Raw genomic sequence first — 23,005 nt, 5'->3', positions numbered from 1 at the left:
GATGACTTGGGTCAGCATTTTCGGGGTGCTTCAGTTTGGGTGAAGGTGGATGGTGGATGGTTGGCCGAGGACCATGGGCAGTGGGGGGAGAACTCTGGTCAATGATGCCTGAAACTAATCTCACAATCTGCATCGAAATACGTGATGAGTTTAATAAGCAGGCAGGGCGGAGTAATAAGGTTAGCAGGAATGCGGGACAGAAATCAATAACCAGATTCCCAAGACGGGAAACCTACTTTGGGACCGACTGACCCGGTAAGGTAGCGCGCAAGAAGTTGCGCCGGACAGATTTTCAGGACCAAACATATCCCATTCTTAATCCGATTCACAATCCCAAAAGAAATTGGTTTCCGCCTTAACCGCCGTGCACCTTCCACTGCGATGCCCATGAGGACGCCCAAACGCCGGAGGATCGGGAGTACATAATCAACTTTAAGAAGCGCGTGATCCAGTTCATGCAAAAGTGGGTCATGGCCGTCCGCCATGCGGCCTTCGAGGAGCCCAGCGTGTGCGACTTTATCGAGGACCTCGCCGCCGAGGTGGAGGCCGATCCCGACCTGAACGAGGAGACCAGCATAGTGCACAACGTGCTCACCCAGATGGCGCGCTACCAGGAGGACCGCAACCAGAACGCCGGCCAGAAGTGGAAGCTCCCGCCCAACGGCCAGCCAATCTGTCTCTTCAGTGGCAATGCGACGCCTTCAAAGACGGTCATCCGACCAGATGATGATAGTAGGTGTCCATTCAATAGTGATTCAATACACTGGTATCACTTATCGTAAACTCCACTCTGCTTTTTTAGTCATCTTCCGCGTCTACTGCGCCGACCACACCTACTGCACCCTGCGATTCCCCATGCACACCACGGCGGAGCTCATCAAAGCGTGTGCCGCCGACAAGCTGCAGCTGAACCGGGGTCCCGAAGATCTCGTCCTCGTCGAGGTGAAGTCTAACGGGGAGCGGTCCGTGTTTAAGGACAACGATGTCAGCATACCCACGGGCCTGTCGCTCAACGGCCGCCTGTTCGTCTCCGTCAAGGACCACCTGGATGCCCTGGTAAGCTCCGACCAACTTGGATGTTGGATGACCATTTGTTATCCTTGCTCATTCCGCAGACCCAGCTGCAGGAGCAAGAGTGCCCCACCGAGGGCGTGGACATCGACCTGGAGATACTGAGCACCAAGGAGCTGGCCTACCACATCACCCTGTTCGAGTGGGACCTCTTCTGGGCCGTCCATGAATACGAATTGCTCTACCACACCTTCGGGCGGCATCACTTTGGCAAGGTAGGAAGGCAAACTTTGCCGAAAAGTCTCAGAAGTCTCGTTTGGGTAATTATCCTGCCAGGCGCTGACCGCAAAATGCAGCCATTTGTCATCTGCTTGCAAATTGAGTTAGCCCAGAGTTTTGCCACTCGAACTTATTAATGAATTTAATGAATTTCACACTTCCATCCGCAGATCACTGCCAACTTGGATGTGTTCCTGCGCCGATTCAACGAGGTGCAGTACTGGATTGTCACCGAACTGGTGTCCACTCCCAGTCTGAGCAAACGCGTCGGTCTAGTCCGGAAGTTCATAAAGCTGGCCGCGTAGTAAGTAATAGAAATTAGGCTGATATGTGAGCTACCATGAACTTATTTTACAATTGAAGTGTATTGCTTTGGAAACATATATTTTGAAGAACAAAAACCATGATCTTAACTACTATCGATCTAGACCAACTATAAATTAGTACCATTGTATTAATGAAGTTTTTAATACATATCCTTATTGCACTAACACAACTTTTAGGTTTAGTGGAACATCCTTTCCAGCACAAGACAGAGTAGTAAACGTTCTTATCTCGTTACAGCTGCAAGGAGTACCAGAACCTGAACGCCTTCTTCGCTGTGGTCATGGGTCTGTCCAACATGGCGGTGTCCAGGCTGCAACAGACATGGGAGAAGATTCCGTCGAAGTTCAGAAAGATCTTCCAGGAGTTCGAGGCCCTGATCGACCCCAGTCGCAACCACAGGGCGTACCGAGTATTCGTGGGCAAGCTGCAGCCGCCGCTGATTCCCTTCATGCCGCTCCTGCTCAAGGACATGACCTTCGCCCACGAGGGCAACAAGACCAGCCTGGACGGCCTGGTGAACTTTGAGAAGATGCACATGATGGCCCAGACGATGCGTACCATACGCTTCTGTCGCTCCAGGAGTCTGGGTAAGACGAAAAACCCGCCCTTGAAATGTAATTTGCTCATCGATTTCGATTTGGAACAGGACTGGAGCCGCCGTCGCCGAAGAGCGAGGGCGAGGTGAGGTCTTACATCAGCAGCTTCCGCGTCATCGACAACCAGCGGGTACTCACCGCCATGTCCCAGAAGGTGGAGCCCACCAGGAAGCTCTAAGCCCATGTGGAGCTGTCATCCGATTAGCCTGTAGCGCGTATTAAGTGTCTAACCCTAGTGTGTGTTAATCAACCGCAATTAGCTGCACAGTTATGAGCTTAGCCGGGTTGTTGTTGCTTTCCGAAAGCCAATTGGGCCACGGCCACCACATCCCGGACCAACTTTCGTCCTCATCCGCATCCGCATCTGCATCCGCATTAGCCTAAGCTACAGTGTACTATATCTACGACCCGACTAGGAACTATCTCAATCTTCTAATGAACTGAAACCCAAACGCATTTTAATGCAAACGAGAAACTTTTTGCTTTAGTACAAAACGATGGAAAGATGGAAAACAATTTGAAATTCGGGAATTCCCCGCGGAAACCGAAACGAATAAAAACAAAACTTGGACGTGTGTGATACTAAACATTTATAGGAGGCAACATCAAAACAAACACAACTATACTGCATAATTTCCCACAAACCATTACTCTATAAATCCCGCGCGAGCTGGTAGAATAATTTGTAAAGTTGTACAACGTATCCGAGAGCATGGAATCTATATTTTTATAAACCCTAAACTAAAACCAACTATTAAACAGTCTAGTTACAGCTAGTTATTAGCAAGTAAGCTACGTAGCGGATAAGTTACTTTATTTATAGTTTTCAATCTTATTTTCATTTGGTAGACCTTCACCCCATATCCTTTTACGGCAACTCGCAAATAAAATACAAAACCATTTATTAATATTTATTTACACACAGCCAAAATTCGTTTTATTTTGTAGAAAGTGCATGCCTTTTTTATGCTACGTTAGATAAGAAAGTGCAAATGCAAGTGCATTCAAATAACTAAACACTGGAGAGGGACCTTATTAGTTGTAGTTATGTACATACATATATAGAAATACGAAAAATATTTACATTTATTTATTACACGTGCAACTGTGTTTAAAATATGGGGAATATTTACCAACATAGTCGTTCTTAGATCTCTCAATGAAAATGCAATCAACCAATTGTTCTAACTATTAAAGGATGTGGGTGTAAAATGTAATTATGGAATACGTGGTTTTGACACTACCTATTTTTTGAACACAACTGTACAACATATGTATTTATATCCAAGGTACTACTATAGTCGGTAGGAGTAGAAAACGAGGGGCATATTATTGATCCTATGAACTAACTATCTATAATCCGACCGGATAAAGAACAAACGTCCGTCTGCGTCAACAAAATGCCCAAGCATCGTGATCGTCGGCGGTTTTAATATTTGGTTAAGCCAACACATTTCCTAATCATAAAGTAAACTATTTATTATCATCATAAATTTCCGGAATTGTATATAAATTACGGGGTATGTGAATAGTAAATACATTTTATCGACTATCCTTAGGTCGGGGACTCGACTATATCCTTTTTCGCCTTCATTAGCCAACCTCATTTAGTAATTGTACTTGTAGTTACCAATTTAACCCAACTCCTCTCCCAAGTAAAGGTCTCTCGAACAACGATTTATCACGTAAACACCATCCCTAGATGTAACTAAAACTTTGACCATGATGCGTAGAATGTCGTATTAATTAACACTTTTCTTTACGAAAACCAATCAAAATCAAACAATATATTCAACTATAATCCAGTGGTTTCTCCTCCAAAAATAAAACAAAGCAAATGCAAACGAATATTCAATAAAACTTTTATAGATATAGCGAACCGATTTAAACGAAACAATATTCTTTAGTTCATAGTAAATGAGATGTAAAAATTTTGAATTGATTTACAAGCAACGCAACAACAATTTTAGTATGGTACAGTTTGTAAGTAGAGTTGGAAAGCCATTAATTACTTTATCTACACCACGTGCTACGGAAATAGGTAGAATCTATCAGAATCACTCACATAGAATTGTGTAGGCGTTTTAAACCCGACGCAACCTTACAATCCTCTGAGGAAATATTCGAAATAAGCCAACTCTTTGATGCTAATGGCACAAGCAAAGTACACTTACTTAGGAATATTTATCTAGCGGATGCATTAATCTAGGATATGAACCGTAGAAACTATTTTAGTGTTAAGAAATCGTTTCCGAAAACGGAAACTCCTTACGTGTCAAAACCAAAAATGTTTCTACATTTTTAGTACTGCTACATATATAAACGTAATACCAACAATACACCACCATTATTGTTATTGTTGTGCACTTTCAATAATACAATTTACATGCTATATAGTACATATATCAAATATGCAAGTACTCCAAAAGGGAAAATTTCCAATTTCACTTGTGATTCGATTTGACAATCTCAAAACCTAACTCTACGAACTTTTAATTTCTCAAATATAGCCTAGGCACTTGCATAAATTCGACATCATTGGGTAACTCACTGATGCACAAAAAAGATGTATTCATGCTATACGTATATACCTCCGTTACCAAGATATAGCTAAAGCCAATCAGTCGTAATCAGTCAGTAAATGTTTGAGCCGTAACTTGTTCTAACCAATAAATGTTCAAATCAGTGTTTACATGTCTAACGCAAAACAATCTCAAAATTTACTTACCTACCAAATAGCAAAGTAGATTAAATAGTTCGTAATGGGGATGACGAGACGGCTCCCAGAGCTCACAGTAAGAAGACAACACCAACAACCACTTAGAAGTAATTAATCCATCGGTTATGGTATGTGCAGCAGAAGCAGCGATCTTTTAGCCGTACTACCAGTTACATATTCTACTAACCACAAAGCCCATACCCCGAAGTGAGATTTGTGCAATGCAGAGCAGATATTTCAATAGCCTAATATACCCTAAATGTTGAAACTAAGCGTAACAAGATATATCTTTGAATGTCTAACATTTTGAACTCAACTAATATTCGAATAAAGATTTATGTGTTAGCAAGCTGCTACTGGTTTTTAATTTTGAAAGCATCACAAATCGGAATTCAATCTGTGTAATTTTAAAAATGCATTGAGTTTTTGCTTCAATTTATACACTTAAGGGCTTTAAAACAAAATTGTATTCAAACTAATTTAAGTTCCTATGATATAACCTTGCAATCCAGGTCCTAAACATTTCGAGTTGATCACCCCTGGACTTGTGTAGGCAAACAATTACCTGATCGTTTTCCAGCTAACTTTTCTGGCTTGAGCTTTTCTAAAATCCATGTATAATTCTCGCTAGTCGCTAGGCAACACTGCCATACACTCGCGATCGATTCAACAATTGGGGAAAACCTCGCCAGCTAAGCTATGCAACTCGAAGAAATTGATTTCAATTAATGTCGTTCTTATGTTTTTAAACGATAAAATTACGCGTACTTATGTGCGTACCTTAAAATATTGTTATACATCGCGCCAGATGTTGGATCGCAATTCCTCCAGCGCTGAGCTTTTTAAAAACGCCAGATGTAGTGGGAAAAAGCCAACTTGGCAACGCTGGTGGGAAGAACCGCGCGTTGTCCGTGACGTCACCGGATGACACAGCAGCTGCTCGGCCGCCGTGACAAAATCATCGAAACCGGCTGAGCGGGCCAACAGTTGTCCGCGAAGCTTTCGACGAGCTGGAACAGATAGAGATTGATTGGATCGCGAGAAAGGCGTAGTAGCACTGGTTTAGACTTAGAAGCGTCCAATTTACACAGCGTTAATTATCAGCGCCAGCGACACGATGACCAATCTGGCTCCCACCATCCGGCTGAACAACGGGCGCGAGATGCCGACTCTGGGCCTTGGCACCTGGAAGTCCTTCGAGTCGGACGCATACCACTCGACGCGCCACGCCCTCGACGTGGGCTACCGGCACCTGGACACCGCCTTCGTCTACGAGAACGAGGCTGAGGTGGGCCAGGCGATCTCCGAAAAGATCGCCGAGGGAGTGGTCACTCGCGAGGAGGTTTTTGTGACCACCAAGCTGGGCGGAATCCACCACGACCCTGCACTGGTGGAGCGCGCATGCCGCCTGAGCCTTAGGAACCTGGGTCTGGAGTACGTGGACCTCTACCTGATACACATGCCGGTGGGCCAGAAGTTCCACAACGACAGGAACGTGCACGGAACCCTGGAGCTGACGGACGTGGACTACCTGGACACATGGCGCGAGATGGAGAAGCTGGTGGACCTGGGCCTGACGCGCAGCATCGGTCTGTCCAACTTCAACGCTGCCCAGACGGAGCGAGTACTAGCCAACTGCCGCATTCGGCCGGTGGTGAACCAGGTGGAGTGCCACCCAGGCTTCCAGCAGCGACAACTCCGGGAGCATGCCAAGCGCCACGGACTGGTCATCTGCGCCTACTGCCCCCTGGCACGTCCCCAGCCCGCTCGGCAGTGGCCGCCCTTCCTCTACGACGAGCATGCCCAGAATCTGGCCAAGAAGTACGGCCGCACCACGGCCCAGATCTGCCTGCGTTATCTGGTCCAGCTGGGCGTGGTGCCACTGCCCAAGTCGTCTAACAAGGCCCGCATCGAGGAGAACTTCCGCGTCTTCGACTTCGAGCTGAGTCCGGAGGATGTCGCCGGCATGGAGCAGTATCACACCGGGCAGCGCACGGTGCCTTTTTCGGGAATGTCGGGACATAAGTACTACCCGTTCCACGACGAGTTCTAGACAGGCTCAGGGGTGTCCCAGAAATCTCGGTTATTGGATTGGCATGGAATGCAAACGAAACGAGTGTGGCATTCCAAGAGGGGTGTTTTGTTTTAGTTGTTAACTCAAAGTTAAAGAGGTTTCCGGTAAACCGATGCATTAATTTCCCTTTATATTTTACTGGAAGAGGTTCGTAAGACACCCCGCATATGTAGTATTTGTATTGTAAAATAAAGTATATTACGTAGAAGATCTCTGGACGGTCGGGCTAATCAGTTTGTCTAACGGGGCCGCTTGATAAATCGTGTTATCTGCGAGAATTCGGCGTGTGCACCCGTCGGTCGGAACTCAGAATTCCGAGTCAAGTATGGGGCACATAACGAGCTTTCATTCAGATGAATGTCTGCGATAGACGCTAAAATACCTACAAACGAGGAGAGACATTTCCAGGCGCATCGGAATCATATCTCCGCTTATCAGTTGAACAGATTCTGGAATTGTGAAATCAAATTTCAAATTGGCGACCTTGGGCAGCGATAACGGCAGATAGAGCATCGATAGGAGTGTCTGCCGATAACATTCAGCACAAAGGTTTTGCACCACTGTGCATTCAGCTTGGGCGGTCTGGCAGCACTGCCCAGTTTGAAAATCTTTAATTTATTTTCTTTCTCGCTACCAGAAAAGACATATTCTGTACAAATTTAGATGTAAATTAATGCAGTAGCTCCCTATACTCCCCATAAGCCCATTTTAACTTGGTAAAAGAAGTGGTACGACCTTGCGACACCATCACCACCGATGACAACATATCGATACTTTCGACACTGCAATCATTAGCTTAAATAAAGAACAAAAATAAATCAGCGTTAGCATGTCAATGATACTAAGGCGCAACCTAGGGGCATCCTGGTTGCTCAAGGTAGGCATCCCACAGCCAAGAAAAATCACCCACTGATATCAAGGCATTACTCCCATGCAGGCACGCTACAGTTCCAGCGCAAAACCGGTGGACTCGTCCAAAACAATTCCCAGTAACCTGCTCGAGGATAAGCAAACGGCCGTTCTGCAAAAGGAGAACGGCGCTATCTTCGACAAGCGCCCCTTCAAGATCCACCTGGACAAAGGTACTATTCAGAAATCGCAGCCTGCCGGTGCGCAGAGAACAAGTATTTACATAACCACAACTCGCGATCCCAACAGATAAAACATACAGCTGGTGCCTGTGCGGCAAGTCCAAGTCTCAGCCCCTCTGCGATGGAATGCACAAGAACGAGTTCCTAAAGATCAAGCAGAGGTATGTACATAGGTGCTCGAACCAGAGCTCTCCGACGAAGTAATACCTCTTTGCTTTCCAGGCCCATACGGTTCAAGGTGGAGAAGTCGGGAGACTACTGGCTCTGCAACTGCAAACAGACCACCCACAGACCCTTCTGCGACGGCACCCACAAGCAGCCACACATCCAGAGCGCCGTCAAATAGATTTAGGATTGATTGATTGTAGGGCCCTGCCCGTGTGCGAAAATGAGAAATGCATTAATTTTGAATCAAGCAACACATGTTTTTATTCTAGAATTAGATTATAGATCGTGGCGTGGGTGGTACACCCCACCGACGCTCCTCGATGTTGTGGTGTGTGAGCATAATCATACATTTACTTGTGTCTGTCGAAAGCACAGGTTGACTATCATGTGAGTGGTGTGGTGATTGGTGTGTTAACAAATTATTTACAATGATCAGAGAAGAGAAATGAAGGGGTGAAAGTTTCCGCTTGGAGTAACTTGTCCGTGCGTAGTGATGTAATGTGAAAGCCGGAAATCAAAAAGGTGTGTTTAGAAAATAGAAGGACGTTCGCATTTATTCAAACTTTTTAACGAGTTCTGCCTGTTTTACACATAAATATAGAACTTAAAAAATTGAGAGCAAAAATCACTTATTTTATACAATCATTTTGTTATGAAGCCAATTATTTAAAAATAGAAATCGAAAGTACACAATACCGTTTGTTCAACATAATTTCAGATTAGACAAACTCGGCTCTTGTGATATACTACATACAACACTCAAAACGACTAAAGTCAGCTAGTGAAAAGTTTTACTTAAACAAAAATTATAAATGTGCTTAATAGGATATAAATCAACCATGTTAACCATGTGATACAAAGAGCTAAGCTAATTCGAAGTAAATTTGCAAGCTGAGCATTCTAAACTTTCTTAGTCACTAGTCTGTGAACCTTTCAAAAACTAATTTTGAAAAGGGTAGGCTGGTGCTTTCCATTAGATATCGAGATTTGGTTCGTTTATTCCGCTAATATACAAACAATTTAAATATGAAATGGTTGATGGTTCACACACATCGGCAACAGCAGCAAAACTTTCGTGGGTACAATTTTGAATCGAAAAAAAATCCCGTCTCTATCTATTAAGCGACTACGCGTTCGTATCAAAGATTCTGTTGCCAGCCTCGTCTTAGAAAATCAAACACTCTTCTTATTTTTCTCCTCGGTTTTTGCTTATCGTCTTCTTGGTTTCTGTCTAAATAATAAACTCTGTCCCCTTCATCATGCTTCTTGACTTATGTTTTGAATATGTATGCAGCAAATGAATTTAGTGGGTTTTCTTTCACGTTTCAAATTAATACTCCTCGTCCTCTGGTGGTGCATCGTCAGGCGGCGCAAAACCATCCTGCAAATAGAAAATATAAGTCTAAGCGATTGCAGGGCCGGGTAAAAAGAGTACAGACTTGTCCTACCTCAGTCGCATATAAGATGTCCAAAATCTTTTGTATGATCGGATGCGCCTCGGCGTCATCGGCTTCTTGGCAACTAGGAACATAATAGCAAGTAGGCATGTCATTCTTAATTGAACCTGTTGATTTAATTACTTACAGAATTTCAATATCCCGCAACTTGGAGAAGTAAAAGTCACGCTCCTTTTCCAATCCCTCCAGGTTTATGCGCATATCCATGACCTGATCCATAAAATTAGTACCGGTTTTTTTCTCATTTTCTTGATCTTGACCCACCTGGTTAGACATCTCTTCTATTTGCTGATTGTTGACTGAATTGCTCGCGTCGTTCTTCTTGACCGTGCCCGTGCTGTTGGCACCGGCGTTTAACCTGCTCGCTGGGGCTGCGTTGTTCGTGCGCGGCAGCACCTTGGATACTGCTGGAATGGTCAAGACGGTCGGGTTTAGTATGCGAACATCCAGGCCGGAGGTATGTATAGAAGCATAAGGAATCAACAAACGTGAAGCACAGACAGCTTGTGTCTTCTATTCGTGCTTTTGTGTTTACTTGGAGGATGTGCATTTAGTTTCTTAACTGCGACAACATCTACATGGACTTGGGCATGCGATATGTACAATTGTCTGACCATGTGGATAGTGCTTACGATAATGAAAGAAGGGATAGCGATAGGAGGATACAACTGGGAACCAAACCAAAACAACATACTGGGCTTCACTGCAGACGTCATTGCTGGGCGTGTCGTTGCCGATGGGCCACGTCGATAGCTGCTGGACACGCCGCTTGCCGCCGTGCCGGGCAGTGACTTTACCGCTCCCGATCCGAAGCCCATTGGGGCTCCCTCGCGCACCGCGCTGGCATCATAATCCCTGCCATCGTAATTGGCATCGAAGAACTTTTTAAACCATTGCAAAAACTCGAAATTGTCTTGGAAGCGACCCTTGATTAATTTGTCAATGGGTATAATCTAAAAGTAAAATGGGCGAGAGATATGCAAACAGGTGAGAGAGCGTGTGGTGAATCCAAATGCAATGGGAACAAAGATTAAACAAACATACAGTATGAATTTGGGAAACAGAACTCTTTGGCCAGCCAAAGCACCAGATAAAAAAGATGTGTATAAATAATAACTTTGCAATGATGGGGATGGATTTTCAGTTAAATTGATCCCAGGTTTAGCCACTTCGAAAGATAAGATCTAAACTATTTTTTGCGTTTAACCTTGGAATACAGAATTCTCGATATACAAGTTTGCAGTTGGAAATCCGTCCACATTTGCCTAAGTATTAAGTAATATGGGTTCAAAAGTATTGTGCAAGTCGCGGTTCTATACAAATATTGGGTATTTCCCATCACTGTACGGGTATGAAGAGGAGTTAGTGGGTTGGATGTGGGACAACAACAGATCCTCCGACATGTGTGCTTTGTGCTTTGATGCGACTGAATGTGTGTGCGTTTTGTGTAGTACTTGGTGCTCCAGCAGCTCAAGGCCAGTGGGGTTGGTGAAGTTTTGTGTGGTGTTGTGTGGCATCCCAGTTTTGCCTGGTTCCGCTGCGTGCTTCACGTTCGTTCGCTTCGCAACTCAAATGAAATGGCAAGCAAATGGCTCTTCCACACCGGAGTTCGTGGCTTCGACAGAACCGTACCAGTTGAAGCGATGACCCGTGCTGGCATTCGTCCGCCAGCAGCTGGAGCCTGCAATGGTCGCCGGTGCATCAGATGGAGATCGTTGTTGCTGCTGCCCACGCCACTGCCTCCGTTGCTTCCGTGTCCGTTGCCATTGCCCAGCTTGACTCCGCCCCGCTGAGACACGGGGTCGTACTCGCGACCGTCGTAATTGGCGTCGAAGAACTTTTTAAACCATTGAAGGAACTCAAAGTTGTCTTGAAAGCGTCCCTTAATCAGTTTATCAACTGGAATGATCTGTGGTTGTCGGTGTTTGCGTAGTCGTGAAGTTGATTTATAACGGAAATCGTAGTTAGTCACAACATACAAGAGTTTATTCGTACAGTGGACATGTGCATTTAGCGACGCTTTAAGCGCTTCCACTGTACCGTGCCCATGTCCACTCTACATTCTTCGGATCGGGTGGACTTGTGTGTCAAAATTAAATAAAGGTTCGAAAAATAGAAAAGTAATGTAAGCGAGCGGGCGCATATGTACCTTATCCACAGACATCTTCTTGAAGCCCGCCTGCAATATCTTGAAGTTCTGTATGTACTCGTGCTCCAGATTGGTACGAAATTTGACACGCTTTACGGGCACTGAATTGGGGAACAGCATGTCCATGAACTGACAGTAAGCGGCACCTAGAAGTGGAAGCGTAGGTTGATCCCAGCACTTTTTAAACGAGTGAAGCCCACTTACCTGTGCAAAGCTCTTCGATTTTTGAGAATTGCGACTGGAGGCAATCGTTAACCCAAGCTAGCATGTCGTGGCGAGAGAGATTCTCTGACGTCACATTTGTGGAGTAGACGTTAACAGCCATGTTGGTGGTGTCCACAGGTTTATTGAGCGGCACTGAAACGAAGATGCAAAAGGCTGGTTAGTTGGTAACTGCACAGTGGCGGCTCCACATGCAGTCCGTGTGGGAGTGCTAGCGCCATGAACGGCTCTTAATTGCGGCGGCTAATAATTGTTTTGGCTCGGGGTGCATTGAAGCGTGTCCCATGTGCGTGCTCAATATCAAGATCACGATAGACATCAGCAAAGCAAACGGCAACCGGGAACGCCAAATGATTGTTATTGGACATGTTACCGTTGCTCACTCATTCCACAATCTGCAGAATTTGTTCCTCGAAAGTAGTTTGGCTGGTTGGCGGCTCTGGACCGAACAGACCGAACCACAAATAGGCCTTTCCACACCAAAAGCTAATTGCCTTACTTCCCGGATTCAGCATACCAATCTGCCCGATGCACTTACCACCTCTGTATATCCCACGTGCTTCTGGCTGGAATAACGATAAACTATCCTTTCTTGATAAAACTCAATTTGCAAAACGAAATCGAACTGTACAAATTACTTTCGTTTTCCTTTTACTTCGTTTTACGCTCTGTGACTAACTGGTAGGACTTATACAAACTATTGTACCTCTGAAATCTCTACTGAAAAGCAACATTCTCAAGGCCTGTTTTTTGACCACTTAGTCGCCATCCTGTTATTTTTCAAAATATACGTAATGCGGGGACCAAAAACGCACACTGGACAAATTCCATATTTAAAATCACTCATAACTATTCGTAAAGACAAAGAGTGTCAGAGTGGCATTCAAACATATGCACTGCTTTTTTACTGCGTTTCATGACCCCAAACAATCTTATCCTAACATGTAAGCAGTATCTTTGCTTTCGTCAAAGTTCAAGATATGGATATCGGTAAGTTCCGAACTTCAGGAGATAAATCCTCATCAGACCCATCTCTACACTTACGAGAGTATAAACGGCGATCAAACGAAAGAAAATGCTCCGCGGATACTGGAACGGGCGAACAATGAACTTGGACTGTTCGCGACTACAATGCGGCGACAGCGATCCGCTTCGTTGCGACGCGAAGATGGAGATTACTCATGGACCGCGTCATTGGCATTATCAATGTCAGCCTGGCCAGCAGGAACATAGAGCATGGGCATGGGCCATCTGACGTGGGCCAGCGAGATAAAGAATTAGCCGGCATTTGGCAGCCGGCCTATAAATACACCGACTCACGTCGGCCGTGGGCCTTTCGGTGTTTCCGTAAAACTCCAACTCTCCACCTTTTCGCTGCGCGAGTGTACGGTGCATTGACCCGAAAGGGCGGAACTTCAATTCAAATGCGGAGCGATTTGCTGCTCGTTTATTGATTTAAGTGCCCCGCCAGAGAAGGCACAACAATAGCAGTGCCCCAAATACAAGTTGGGATTACTACACAGGGGAATAATGTTTTCTACGCATTCCAATTGCATATTTCCCCTGCACTAACCTACTTCCCATACCACTAACTATATTAGTCGCATCTTTATCAGCCGTGTATTAGACTGTCTGGTTTGTTATTTTCCCATAAGTGGATAAGACTGAAATTCGATGATTCAGTAAACTCTAAATAAATAACATTAGTCATTAATCATAAAAATCATAATACATTTAGGTCTCTGCAAAGTAGAGCTTTTTATAAAATAAAGATTATATTTAAAATAAAATTTTCATGGTAAAAACTTAACATTTGAAATAAAACTTGCAGTTTAAAACTAACTACTAAATAAATTTTAAACACAAGTGCAGACAAATCCCTCTTAAATCAGTGACTTTTTAAATAACTTCATTGCATAAAAGTCAACTGATACGAATGCTTATTTCCATCTCAAGATGAAGAAAAACAAATGATGAGTTACAGTTTAGATTTATATTTCGAGAGGCACATAATTTCTATGACAGTGTTATTGAGACATTTGCTTGGTAACTCATCGGAGATCATTATATCCACAAAATTCCTACTTGGTAAGCCGCTGATGTGTGACATTTGTATTCGAGAAATTGCGGAATGGATGACCCAGCCGACGTTTTTTTTTTTTTTTTGCCAGTGTAGTTTGTTGTGGCTGTCGATAAGTCAGTGTGGATGTATGGGGGTGTGGGTGCTTGCAGCGGAAGTTGAAAGCGAACTAATTAAGCAGAACCAGGGAAACAGAAAAGAGGAGCGAAGCAGGGAATTAGTGGCCAAGCCGGGATTTTCCATTTCTAGCCCACTTTGGGAGACTTCCATATTTGAACCATAGTTATGAACACATGTCCACATCCCCAGGTGTGATCCAATCTGCTGAGAGCGGAAGTGTGTCAACAACAATAAGCTGTTTGAGCAACAAATAAACATTCCGATACTATGAGCCAAATCCGCTCGAAACTGTGAGTGAGTGCTCCCAGTCTTTTTGAGTGGGAACCGAAAAGAAACCGGCATTCTAGCGGAGCAGCATCGGGAAGGCCAAAAAGCTGCGTCGGCGGAGCCCATATCAATTAAGCCAATAAAAATAGTAACTTGAGCTAAAGGAAAACAAAACAAGTCCGAGAATCGTTGGTAACTGGACAGCTCACACACACACACACACACACGACATCTGAAGAAATGCGGGGGCTTGACAGATAAGCCGTAGAAGAATGACGTCATCGAAACGGTGGCTTAAACTCAGGCAATATGGTTTCCCCGCTTTTCCAGACGTCCCGAGCATCGGGAACGGGGTAGCAGGGGTTGGGCACCTTCCACCATATATGTACACTGCACCGGAATTTTTGCGGCCTCTTTCTGCGGCTGTGGCAAGAACAAACGCACGCACACACACACACGCTCGCCGAGATGACAGTCACTCACACTTGCAAGGAACCAGGATAGGGAATTTTATTTTTGGAGGAGGAAGCGAAGCAGCAGCAGGCGACATTTAAATATACAATGCACACGCACACGTAAAGGCACGCACACAGGCGCACGCAGGCTCCGCGATGTACAGCTATTTATTCGGCCAAGTGTGCACTTGAAGTTTTCGGCAGAGTTATTTTAAATCGCCACATACCGATGAACTTTCTTTTCTGCTGACGCTACTTCTAGGTTTGCGATTTCTTCTTCTCTTCTTTTTTTGCGAAAAAGTCGAGGAGCCGCACACACACTCACACATATGTACACGGAGAGAGATACAATCACTGACTCACTCACACTGTGGATGCAGTGGCCATTCAACTGGTCATTCTTGGGATCCTGTGATAAACTCACCTAATCAGTTGGTCGTTATCCTTCGGGCCGACGGAGAACTAAATGATTCCTGGCTTTAAACAAGAAATGCTAATTCTACGAACCGTCTTCAGCTAAACGAGCGAACGCTAGGGATGTAAGATGTACACTGATGCATCGGCCGCCCAGCGCAGGTCCGCATGGAGAGCTATCGATAAGCGCTAGAGATGAACGATAGTGCGCGGTCCACTATATAGCGATATCGACTGTTATTTTTGAAAACTACTTTATAAATGTACGAGAGCATGGAATTTAGCATCAAAACGTTACGTTCAGAAAAAGTATTTATAATATTGCAATATATTGAGCACCACTAAAAGTGTAACAGTGGTATACACTATATAGGCGGTTTTTTTTAATCCCTGTTGTGTCAATCTTACTGGTTTAAAAGCAATTGTTTTGTTATGCATTATATACATTAAATATTTTTATGTTTTCCGTATTTGTTCAATCGCTGTAACTTTTTGACATCAACATTTGTTCTATTGCACAGGAAATAAAATATTTTAGCAAATTTAAATTCATAGGCGTTGAAGCCTATGAATCCTAATAAACACTCAGTTGTACATTACACAGTTAACAATTGTCTTAACGCTAATAAATGCAACAGTTTCGAAATAAAGGCTGGCATTAAATGCCTGTAAATGCGCTCCGATTAAATTTCTTCAGCATGCAAATTGTATTTACATGCGGAAGACTCCAAACTTGGTCTCCTGACCGACGTTGTTCAAGGCTGCTTTCAGGCTAAGGCCCAGGATCTGACGGGTGTTGGCCGGATCAATGATGCCGTCGTCCCACAGACGAGCTGTACTGTAGTAGGGCGAGCCCTCCGCCTCGAACATTTCCACAATTGGAGCCTTCAGCTTCTGGGCTTCTTCCTCGCTGAACTCCTTGCCAGCTCGCTTGCGTTGATCTTCGGTGATCTGAGCCATAACATTTGCTGCCTGAGTTCCGCCCATCACTGAGATGCGCGAATTTGGCCACATGTATAGGAAACGAGGCGAATAGGCCCGACCACACATGCCGTAATTGCCCGCCCCGTAGGATCCGCCGATTATCACCGTGAACTTGGGCACATTAGCGCAGGCCACTGCCGTTACCATCTTAGCTCCGTTTTTGGCAATACCATTGGCCTCGGCATCGCGGCCCACCATGAAACCTACAGAGATCGATATCAGTATATAATCAATCAAGTCACTTCACATATTAACTCACCAGTAATGTTTTGCAGGAAAACAAGCGGTATCTTGCGCTGTGCGCACAACTGAATGAAGTGGGCGCCTTTGAGTGCGCTCTCCGAGAAAAGGACTCCATTGTTTCCGACTATTCCTACTGTGTGGCCATATAGCTTCGCGAATCCGCACACCAAGGTCTCGCCATATAACTTCTTGAACTCCGTAAAGCGGCTTCCGTCGACGATGCGCGCAATCACCTCGCGAACGTCAAAGCTTTTGGTAAGATTAGGACCCACGATGCCGTACAGCTCTTGTGCGTCGTAGCGCGGTTCTTCTACGGCAGACGGAGGAGTAGCACTCTGGAAATTCACTTGACTTGAGTGCATCAGCTGATCGTTGTACGAATTCGTGGCGGGCAGGTTTAAGTTGCTCACAATCTGGCGGGCCAGATACAAGGCGTGTTCGTCGTCCACGGCATAGTGATCGGTGACTCCAGAAGTCTTGCAGTGCAAGTCAGCTCCGCCCAGATCTTCTGCGGACACTTCCTCTCCAGTGGCCGCCTTCACCAGCGGTGGCCCAGCAAGAAAGATGGTTCCCTGCTTCTTAACAATGATGCTCTCATCGGCCATTGCCGGTACGTAAGCTCCTCCGGCCGTGCAGCTGCCCATAACTACGGCGATCTGAGGAATTCCCTGGGCCGACATATTTGCCTGGTTGTAGAAGATGCGTCCGAAGTGCAGTTTGTCTGGAAAGACTTCCGCCTGTCGCGGTAGGTTGGCGCCACCCGAGTCCACAAGGTAAATGCAGGGCAAGCGGTTTTCTTGGGCAATCTCCTGAGCGCGCAAATGCTTCTTAACGGTAATGGGATAGTAGCTTCCACCCTTCACAGTGGCATCGTTGGCCACCACCAAACACTCAGTCCTATAATGAAAGTTGCCTATTATTTGTGATAATTTAAAACGATTTCGTACACCATGTATGAATACCTATTTTCCACCTTTAAAATAAGATATAACGCCATTGTTGAGTTCCTTCAGTATTAGGCTCACAATAAAGCTGAAATAGTTCCGGAGATCTCTACGTTTATACGAACAGACAGACTGGCGAACATGGCTAGATTGACTAGGCTAGTTATCCCGATATTTAAATTTTAACGTAACATACTATGCAAGCGCTAAAAGTTTTGATGTGGAACATCGATCAACTTGGATTTTTTAAAACCTACCCGCAAACGCGTCCCACTCCGGTGACGATTCCCCCGGAGTTGACCACCTCTTCGCCATATAACTCGTGTCCGGCCAAAGCACTGAGTTCTAGGAAAGGTGATCCTTTATCCAGGAGCAGGTTGATGCGCTCCCTGGCCAAGAGTTTTCCCCGCGAGGTGTGTCGCTCGATGGCCTTTTGACCGCCGCCCTTGAGCACCTGGCTGGTGAAGTTCCGCAGATCTCCAACCAACCTGGCCATCTCGCTGGCATTTTCCTAGAAAAGCTTGGACTTAGCTGGTGTGTAAACATAAATACAGCCTGTTTATATGCACCTTGTACTCGGCGGACTGCTTGTCTACCTCGCTAGGCAGAACATTGGCGTCTCCTACGTGGAGCAGTCGCACCTGACTGCACAGCACTCTCGAGGAACTCCTGAACAGCCCATTAAGCCGGATCATTTTGTGGGGGAGAGATTTTAAGGGAGCTAAATGTGAAAATTACCACGCGAGTGGAGGCGAAAGTTACGTCAGTTGTGGGCGGCCGAACTGATAACGATAACAGCAACAGCTGGTCGATCGCTATTGAGTCAACTATCGATTACGAAGAGCAAACGAGGATAAGCGGTGTTGCACAGAAAGAAAAAGAATAAGTTTTAGAAAGATTAACATTTCTGCCCAATGAAGAAAAAGGTAGAACCCATTTGTTGCTTTTACAGCTATAAACATCCAATTGGTATATATCAGTAAAAAAAAGCATATTATTTTAAACGAGATTTTTATTATAGTTTGCTAACATTTATTAATTGCAACACTCTAGCTGAGACCGCCTTAGGAATTGAACTTGAGACTGTAACAGAATGAACAGCCAACTACAATAGGTGCACTGATTTTATGCTTAAAGTTCTAAGAACTTTCATGCGATTCATTGTATTGCACAATTTGCGTAGACGTGATTTGTGATTGTGCAGGTCGCTCTAGAAGGTAGGTAAATACTAATTTATATTGGTTTACGCAGTCGTTAGTGGGCTTGTTAACGTAGCTAAACAATCACTTGACAAGCATAAACATTGGCTCGCTTAAATTTATTCACTTAACTAATTTAGAGTGTAGTGTTAGATTTCTCTTAAAGCGTTTCGAAAAAGTTGTACTACAAAAATATGATGGGTCTGCGCCTTGCATAGGTTACTTGATTTTGATTTTATGCAACTTCAGCTTGAAGCCCAAAACTTCGCTAAGCACGCCCGATAGGGCCGACAGGATGACCACCTTGATGGTTGTGAATAGATATGGATTGGCACTGAGGCCAGAGATCTTGAATGGCGTTTCGAGTTCCTTTAGCAGATCGGCGGCCAGCTTGAGCACGCTGTTCGACACCATCAGTTCGTCCTTTTTCTTCGGCTTCTGCTCGATCTGCAGATACAAGTTAATTTGCTCCGTAATCAGCACCGACACACTGCGGTACTTGTGCTGTATCTTCTGACCTAGGGTCATGAAGCGCAGCAGAAAGATTCCGATCGTTATGGACCAGATTAGGGCCTCCAAGGTAAGGTGTGTGTGCAGATGAACCGAATCCTTCAGCCACTCGACGCTGAGGAAGGCCAGCAACAGGAGGGTTACTATGAATGCGGCGGAAACGATGATATCCACCGATCGCTGGGGTCCGCGTTTCTATGGCGAATGCAAATCAATGGTTTTGATCGATAAATACGTTGATGTGTATATTTACCTTCAAATACGACCTCACGCTCAGCCAGGTCTTGATGTTACGCACCTTGTTCAAACGGAAGTGAGGGAGATTTGACTTTCGAGCCCTACGTGACGAAGTGAGGTGGGAGAAGAGTTTGGCGTAAAGAAAGCGTTGCTTGAAGGTGCGCTCTGCAACGGCGAATATAATGAACAGTATGAGGGTCAGGCAAAGGCGTTGGACAAAGCCCAGAGCCAATACCGTGCGCTCCCACTGGGTGTCGCCGAATGCAAAGCCCAGAAGGGTGAAGAACGATGCCGATGACTTCTCCCACAGCAGCTGTGGCATGTTGAAGTAGCTAATCTCACTGGCCTTCTCTGCATCGCTCCCGAGTGTGACCTGAGTGCATTTAACCAGTAATAAGTAAGCTCCCTCCCGAAAACCTTCTCGGCAACATACCTCGCAGAGACGGCAGAAGATGGGAATCAATGTGAGCATGAATGAGAAGACCACGCCTATGTAGATGTAGTCGTTGGTCTCGCCCATTGAGTCCACGCGTTCGATTATGCAAGACGCTATCTCCAGCACGGATAGCTGCGCCTTTTTGGCATCTCGCTGATCCCAAATGGTGCAGCTAACTTTATAAATTCAATTTTATAGTGCGATCAAAGATGCCAATTTGATTGGTAATACTTACTACGGTCCAGGCTGCTATGTGGATTTAGTATAGTGGTAGGGGTGATATCCAGCTCTCCAGGATCTTCGTCGCTACAGGCCGTGTGCTTCAAGCCCCCGTCAGAGTGATCCAGATCAGAGGTGTAACTGCAGTCTTCGCTATTTGTCGTCACCCCCAGCCAGTCGGTTGCAGAAGTTGTGCACTCTTGGTTACAGCCCGAGGCAGGACTGGACATAATGTCGGCATCATCGCACTCATCCGATTCGGCGCAACTCGTTGAGGATTCATTGCCGCGCGACTTCTTCTCGGTTGGAGAAGCACTAACAGCCACGGCGTTTGCTGTGTTTAATCGCAGACGCAACTGATTGGTCTGAACAGGAACTGGTGGAGCCGCAACAGCCACCGCGTTTGGCAAAGGCGAATGGTTGTTGTCCTCTCCACTAGAGCTCTTTCCATTCAGACTCTCGAAGCCATCGTCCTCCCCGATGTTTCGGCGCGTCTGGTAGGCTGGCTTGACGGAACACACACTTTCTCCGACCGCCACGGCACTTTCTGCTGCAACTTTTCTGCTCGAGCAAGGCTCTTCGCCCAGCTCGTAGGTTGCGTAGATCTGTATAGGCGTGTGCCAGTTGACGTTGCGCTTTTTGGGGCTTTCGGGAGCAGCTCCCCCTGCCTTTCTGCTGAGATCGTAGCATGCGTCTGTGGCTGCCAGCGGTTGCGATAGTGGGCTGATTGCAGTCGTTGTCAAATAGGTCTCCTCGTTGCTGCTCCGCTTTATAACAGAGGGCGAAGGTGTAGTAGGCGTGGTGGGGTCTGGCACCGTGGCACAGGTAACGCTTGGTGAAGGCAAGGGCGTGACCGGTCTGGGAAGCACTTCGATGGCGCTCGTTGCGGTTCTTCTTGGAAGTGAAATGTTACTGCTGGCCTGGGACAAGTCAGCCTCCACTTGTCGAACTCTAAAAAAAAGGAATTCAATATTTGGTTCTCAAAACAGCTTCGTTCTTACCGCACAAACTTCTTGCGGCGTCGCACCCGGTTCTCCCTGGTCGCGGCTTTGTCACTTAAGCAGCTTGCCGATATTCGACGCAGCTTGTTCTTGCTACTCCCGCCAGAGATGCCCGAGGCGGTGTTAGTGGCTACAATCTGTGAGTGGATTAGACTGATCAGCAGGCTTAGGGCACACGGAATAAGCAGGGCGCTGAGGAGGGCGGCATGTTCCTCGGACTCCTTATCTGCATCCTTATCGGAGACATCTCTATCTGCCTCTGCCTCAAGCAGGGTTCCATTTGGCGGCTTTTCATAGACAAGGGGCACTATGCGACTGCTGTGAAGCACGTAAATAGCCCAGTTGGTTAACTGTGTGAGGTAGAGGACAAGGATGAAGCCGAAGGCGTTTGGCGTGGTCTGCTTGACCCACCACTGGGCATAGAGGGGCAGCAGGACATAGCGCAGAATGGCCAGACGTATCACGGTGAGTAGCGACTGCTTGGGCTTGGCCTTAGGGAACGTGGAACCTGAAAAATGTGTTTTAATTATGGGCACTATTTGGGGTCAGTCAGGTTAAACACACCTCGCACCAAGTCCACATCGATTAGCTCCGTCTTCAGCTTAGTGTTTTTTAAATTGACATTATTAAAGCCGTCCAAGATCCTCTGCTCGACGGTCTTTTCCCATTCTTGCTTGTCATAGGTGCCGATTCTCTTCTGGTACCTACAAAAATTCAACAGCGGATAATTTGATAGTCCGGAGAGGGAGAGAGTAATGAAGCATTGTTCGCTTACCATGCAACTATTTCATCCAATTTCATAGTAATAATCACATAAAAGCCTTTGAAGTGTCGTGCAGCCTGCGAACGAACAAAGAAATCTTCAATTAGGCCTTACATCTGCAGCGCGAAAGCCTCTAATTTACATCGGCCTGCGATAGCGAGTTGCCCGCTATCCGGATATAACTGGGGAGTAAGCCCCACAAAACCCACTCCGTGAGTTCGCGGCTGGGATTTTGCCCCACATATGTAGTTGGCGTCGAACAGCTGCTCTGCATAACAGGTTTAGCAGGCGACTGGCCGATATCAGCTGATGACTTTCACCTTCGCCTTGCCACAAACACGGGCCCGCCCCCGTCAAGCCTACGCACATAGCGCGATAAGAAGTGCCCCAGTGTCTTCCTCTTTTCCGCCTAGACCGCCTTGAAACCCTAGGGAAGCGGACGGCAATCGGTCTAACAGCTGTTTATCGGGCGGGTGGGCGGCAATGTTTATGCACACACATGCGGAAGGGGCGCAGGTATACACACAAGCGCAGGGAATTGGACTTGGTATGCGGCCCCTTCTGCAATGCTGGGTTCAAGGTGAATTGGCCACAGCACCCGCACCGTGGCCCCATGGCGGAAGCACCCGTGGGAAGAGCTGTTTTTATTCATGGATGGCGGTTTTACCTTGGTTTAAACCGCGTCACAGATCGATATTTGTCCACCCAGGCGCGAGTTTCTTCCGTGTCCGCTGACTGCTGGTCTCATAAATTCCTGGGCCACTGCTCTGGGAATTTTGGATCCCGTCGGGTATCTGGTAATTTTGAATGCACTACACACGCCGCAAAAGCGTTTGCATTTGCATTGAGTCCGAAAAGATTTGGTGCGCAACAGAACAAACGTCCCGTTCCTAACGAAAAACTAAAGTGAGTGCTCTCACAAATACGTAAATTTTGCTCAGCTGAATATCATCGATAGGCAGTGGATGGATTGTCAGCTGGCCGACGGCACCTATCGATAGCTATTCAAATCCAAATGGCGGTCATGTTGTTTGTTTGAA

At 45.9% G+C, this 23,005-nt stretch overlaps 6 protein-coding genes across 16 annotated transcripts in view; 3 read left to right on the top strand and 3 right to left on the bottom strand.

Moving 5' to 3' along the window:
- The window catches only part of LOC6607891 (rap guanine nucleotide exchange factor 4), a 45,509-nt gene extending 40,228 nt beyond the window's left edge, over positions 1-5,281 (top strand). For all 4 annotated transcript variants that reach the window (XM_032715761.1, XM_032715763.1, XM_032715762.1 and 1 more), the window contains 6 exons: positions 371-732; positions 803-1,056; positions 1,116-1,286; positions 1,461-1,594; positions 1,855-2,204; positions 2,264-5,281. In XM_032715761.1, the coding sequence (XP_032571652.1) occupies positions 371-732; positions 803-1,056; positions 1,116-1,286; positions 1,461-1,594; positions 1,855-2,204; positions 2,264-2,391 (1,399 nt within the window). In that variant the 3' untranslated portion in view covers positions 2,392-5,281. The remainder of the gene's footprint in view (positions 1-370; positions 733-802; positions 1,057-1,115; positions 1,287-1,460; positions 1,595-1,854; positions 2,205-2,263) is intronic.
- A 616-nt stretch (positions 5,282-5,897) lies between these two features.
- On the top strand, positions 5,898-7,216 carry LOC6607890 (aldo-keto reductase family 1 member B1). Its single transcript, XM_032715765.1, has one exon. The coding sequence runs from the start codon at positions 6,050-6,052 to the stop codon at positions 6,983-6,985; it is 936 nt and encodes a 311-aa protein (XP_032571656.1). The 5' UTR covers positions 5,898-6,049; the 3' UTR covers positions 6,986-7,216.
- Positions 7,217-7,771: 555 nt separating this feature from the next.
- LOC6607889 (CDGSH iron-sulfur domain-containing protein 3, mitochondrial) lies at positions 7,772-8,512 on the top strand. Its single transcript, XM_002032607.2, has 4 exons — positions 7,772-7,883; positions 7,944-8,088; positions 8,165-8,258; positions 8,320-8,512. The coding sequence occupies exons 1-4, from the start codon at positions 7,836-7,838 to the stop codon at positions 8,441-8,443; spliced, it is 411 nt and encodes a 136-aa protein (XP_002032643.1). The 5' UTR covers positions 7,772-7,835; the 3' UTR covers positions 8,444-8,512.
- Positions 8,513-8,792: 280 nt separating this feature from the next.
- Positions 8,793-15,602, bottom strand: LOC6607888 (microtubule-associated protein RP/EB family member 1). 7 transcript variants are annotated; one of them, XM_032715766.1, is made up of 8 exons: positions 15,440-15,602; positions 12,076-12,228; positions 11,872-12,017; positions 11,355-11,631; positions 9,987-10,129; positions 9,850-9,932; positions 9,705-9,786; positions 8,793-9,646 (listed from the first exon to the last, which is right to left on the bottom strand). In XM_032715766.1, exons 2-8 carry the CDS (start codon positions 12,194-12,196, stop codon positions 9,596-9,598), a joined length of 903 nt encoding a protein of 300 aa, XP_032571657.1. In that variant the 5' UTR covers positions 12,197-12,228; positions 15,440-15,602; the 3' UTR covers positions 8,793-9,595. The 7 variants fall into 7 exon arrangements, with proteins under 7 accessions (XP_032571657.1, XP_032571659.1, XP_032571658.1 ...); XM_032715768.1 differs by having other exon boundaries at positions 9,714-9,786; XM_032715767.1 differs by having other exon boundaries at positions 9,987-10,126.
- Positions 15,603-15,790: 188 nt separating this feature from the next.
- LOC6607887 (probable methylcrotonoyl-CoA carboxylase beta chain, mitochondrial) lies at positions 15,791-18,383 on the bottom strand. 2 transcript variants are annotated; one of them, XM_002032605.2, is made up of 4 exons: positions 18,170-18,383; positions 17,858-18,111; positions 16,673-17,553; positions 15,791-16,616 (listed from the first exon to the last, which is right to left on the bottom strand). In XM_002032605.2, exons 1-4 carry the CDS (start codon positions 18,293-18,295, stop codon positions 16,141-16,143), a joined length of 1,737 nt encoding a protein of 578 aa, XP_002032641.1. In that variant the 5' UTR covers positions 18,296-18,383; the 3' UTR covers positions 15,791-16,140. The 2 variants fall into 2 exon arrangements, with proteins under 2 accessions (XP_002032641.1, XP_032571655.1); XM_032715764.1 differs by lacking the exons at positions 17,858-18,111; positions 18,170-18,383 and adding an exon at positions 17,619-17,668.
- A 214-nt stretch (positions 18,384-18,597) lies between these two features.
- LOC6607886 (putative homeodomain transcription factor) lies at positions 18,598-22,882 on the bottom strand. Its single transcript, XM_002032604.2, has 8 exons — positions 22,633-22,882; positions 21,978-22,042; positions 21,767-21,906; positions 21,203-21,710; positions 20,218-21,152; positions 19,980-20,158; positions 19,563-19,919; positions 18,598-19,504 (listed from the first exon to the last, which is right to left on the bottom strand). Exons 2-8 carry the CDS (start codon positions 22,001-22,003, stop codon positions 19,019-19,021), a joined length of 2,631 nt encoding a protein of 876 aa, XP_002032640.1. The 5' UTR covers positions 22,004-22,042; positions 22,633-22,882; the 3' UTR covers positions 18,598-19,018.
- Positions 22,883-23,005: the final 123 nt, after the last annotated feature.

Source organism: Drosophila sechellia, chromosome 2R, assembly GCF_004382195.2.
Source record: "Drosophila sechellia strain sech25 chromosome 2R, ASM438219v1, whole genome shotgun sequence".
Classification (NCBI taxonomy): Eukaryota; Metazoa; Arthropoda; class Insecta; order Diptera; family Drosophilidae; genus Drosophila; species Drosophila sechellia.
Note: the sequence above shows the minus strand (reverse complement) of the source record. Positions and strands in the feature narration are given on the sequence as shown.

Coding starts and splice junctions, on each gene's coding strand:
- LOC6607890 (XM_032715765.1), top strand. CDS start 6,050: ATGACCAATCTGGCTCCCACCATCCGGCTGAACAACGGGCGCGAGATG.
- LOC6607889 (XM_002032607.2), top strand. CDS start 7,836: ATGTCAATGATACTAAGGCGCAACCTAGGGGCATCCTGGTTGCTCAAG. Junction 7,884..7,943: donor GGGCATCCTGGTTGCTCAAG/GTAGGCATCCCA, acceptor ACTCCCATGCAG/GCACGCTACAGTTCCAGCGC. Junction 8,259..8,319: donor TTCCTAAAGATCAAGCAGAG/GTATGTACATAG, acceptor TTTGCTTTCCAG/GCCCATACGGTTCAAGGTGG.
- LOC6607888 (XM_032715766.1), bottom strand. CDS start 12,196: ATGGCTGTTAACGTCTACTCCACAAATGTGACGTCAGAGAATCTCTCT. Junction 10,130..11,354: donor ACGGGTCATCGCTTCAACTG/GTACGGTTCTGT, acceptor TGACCATTCCAG/CAGTATCCAAGGTGCTGCCG. Junction 9,647..9,704: donor ATGCGACTGAGGTAGGACAA/GTCTGTACTCTT, acceptor TTCTATTTGCAG/GATGGTTTTGCGCCGCCTGA.
- LOC6607887 (XM_002032605.2), bottom strand. CDS start 18,295: ATGATCCGGCTTAATGGGCTGTTCAGGAGTTCCTCGAGAGTGCTGTGC. Junction 18,112..18,169: donor AGCAGTCCGCCGAGTACAAG/GTGCATATAAAC, acceptor AAGCTTTTCTAG/GAAAATGCCAGCGAGATGGC. Junction 16,617..16,672: donor TTTCCTGCAAAACATTACTG/GTGAGTTAATAT, acceptor CGATCTCTGTAG/GTTTCATGGTGGGCCGCGAT.
- LOC6607886 (XM_002032604.2), bottom strand. CDS start 22,003: ATGAAATTGGATGAAATAGTTGCATG. Junction 21,153..21,202: donor CGCCGCAAGAAGTTTGTGCG/GTAAGAACGAAG, acceptor CCTTTTTTTTAG/AGTTCGACAAGTGGAGGCTG. Junction 19,920..19,979: donor TCTTCTGCCGTCTCTGCGAG/GTATGTTGCCGA, acceptor AAATGCACTCAG/GTCACACTCGGGAGCGATGC.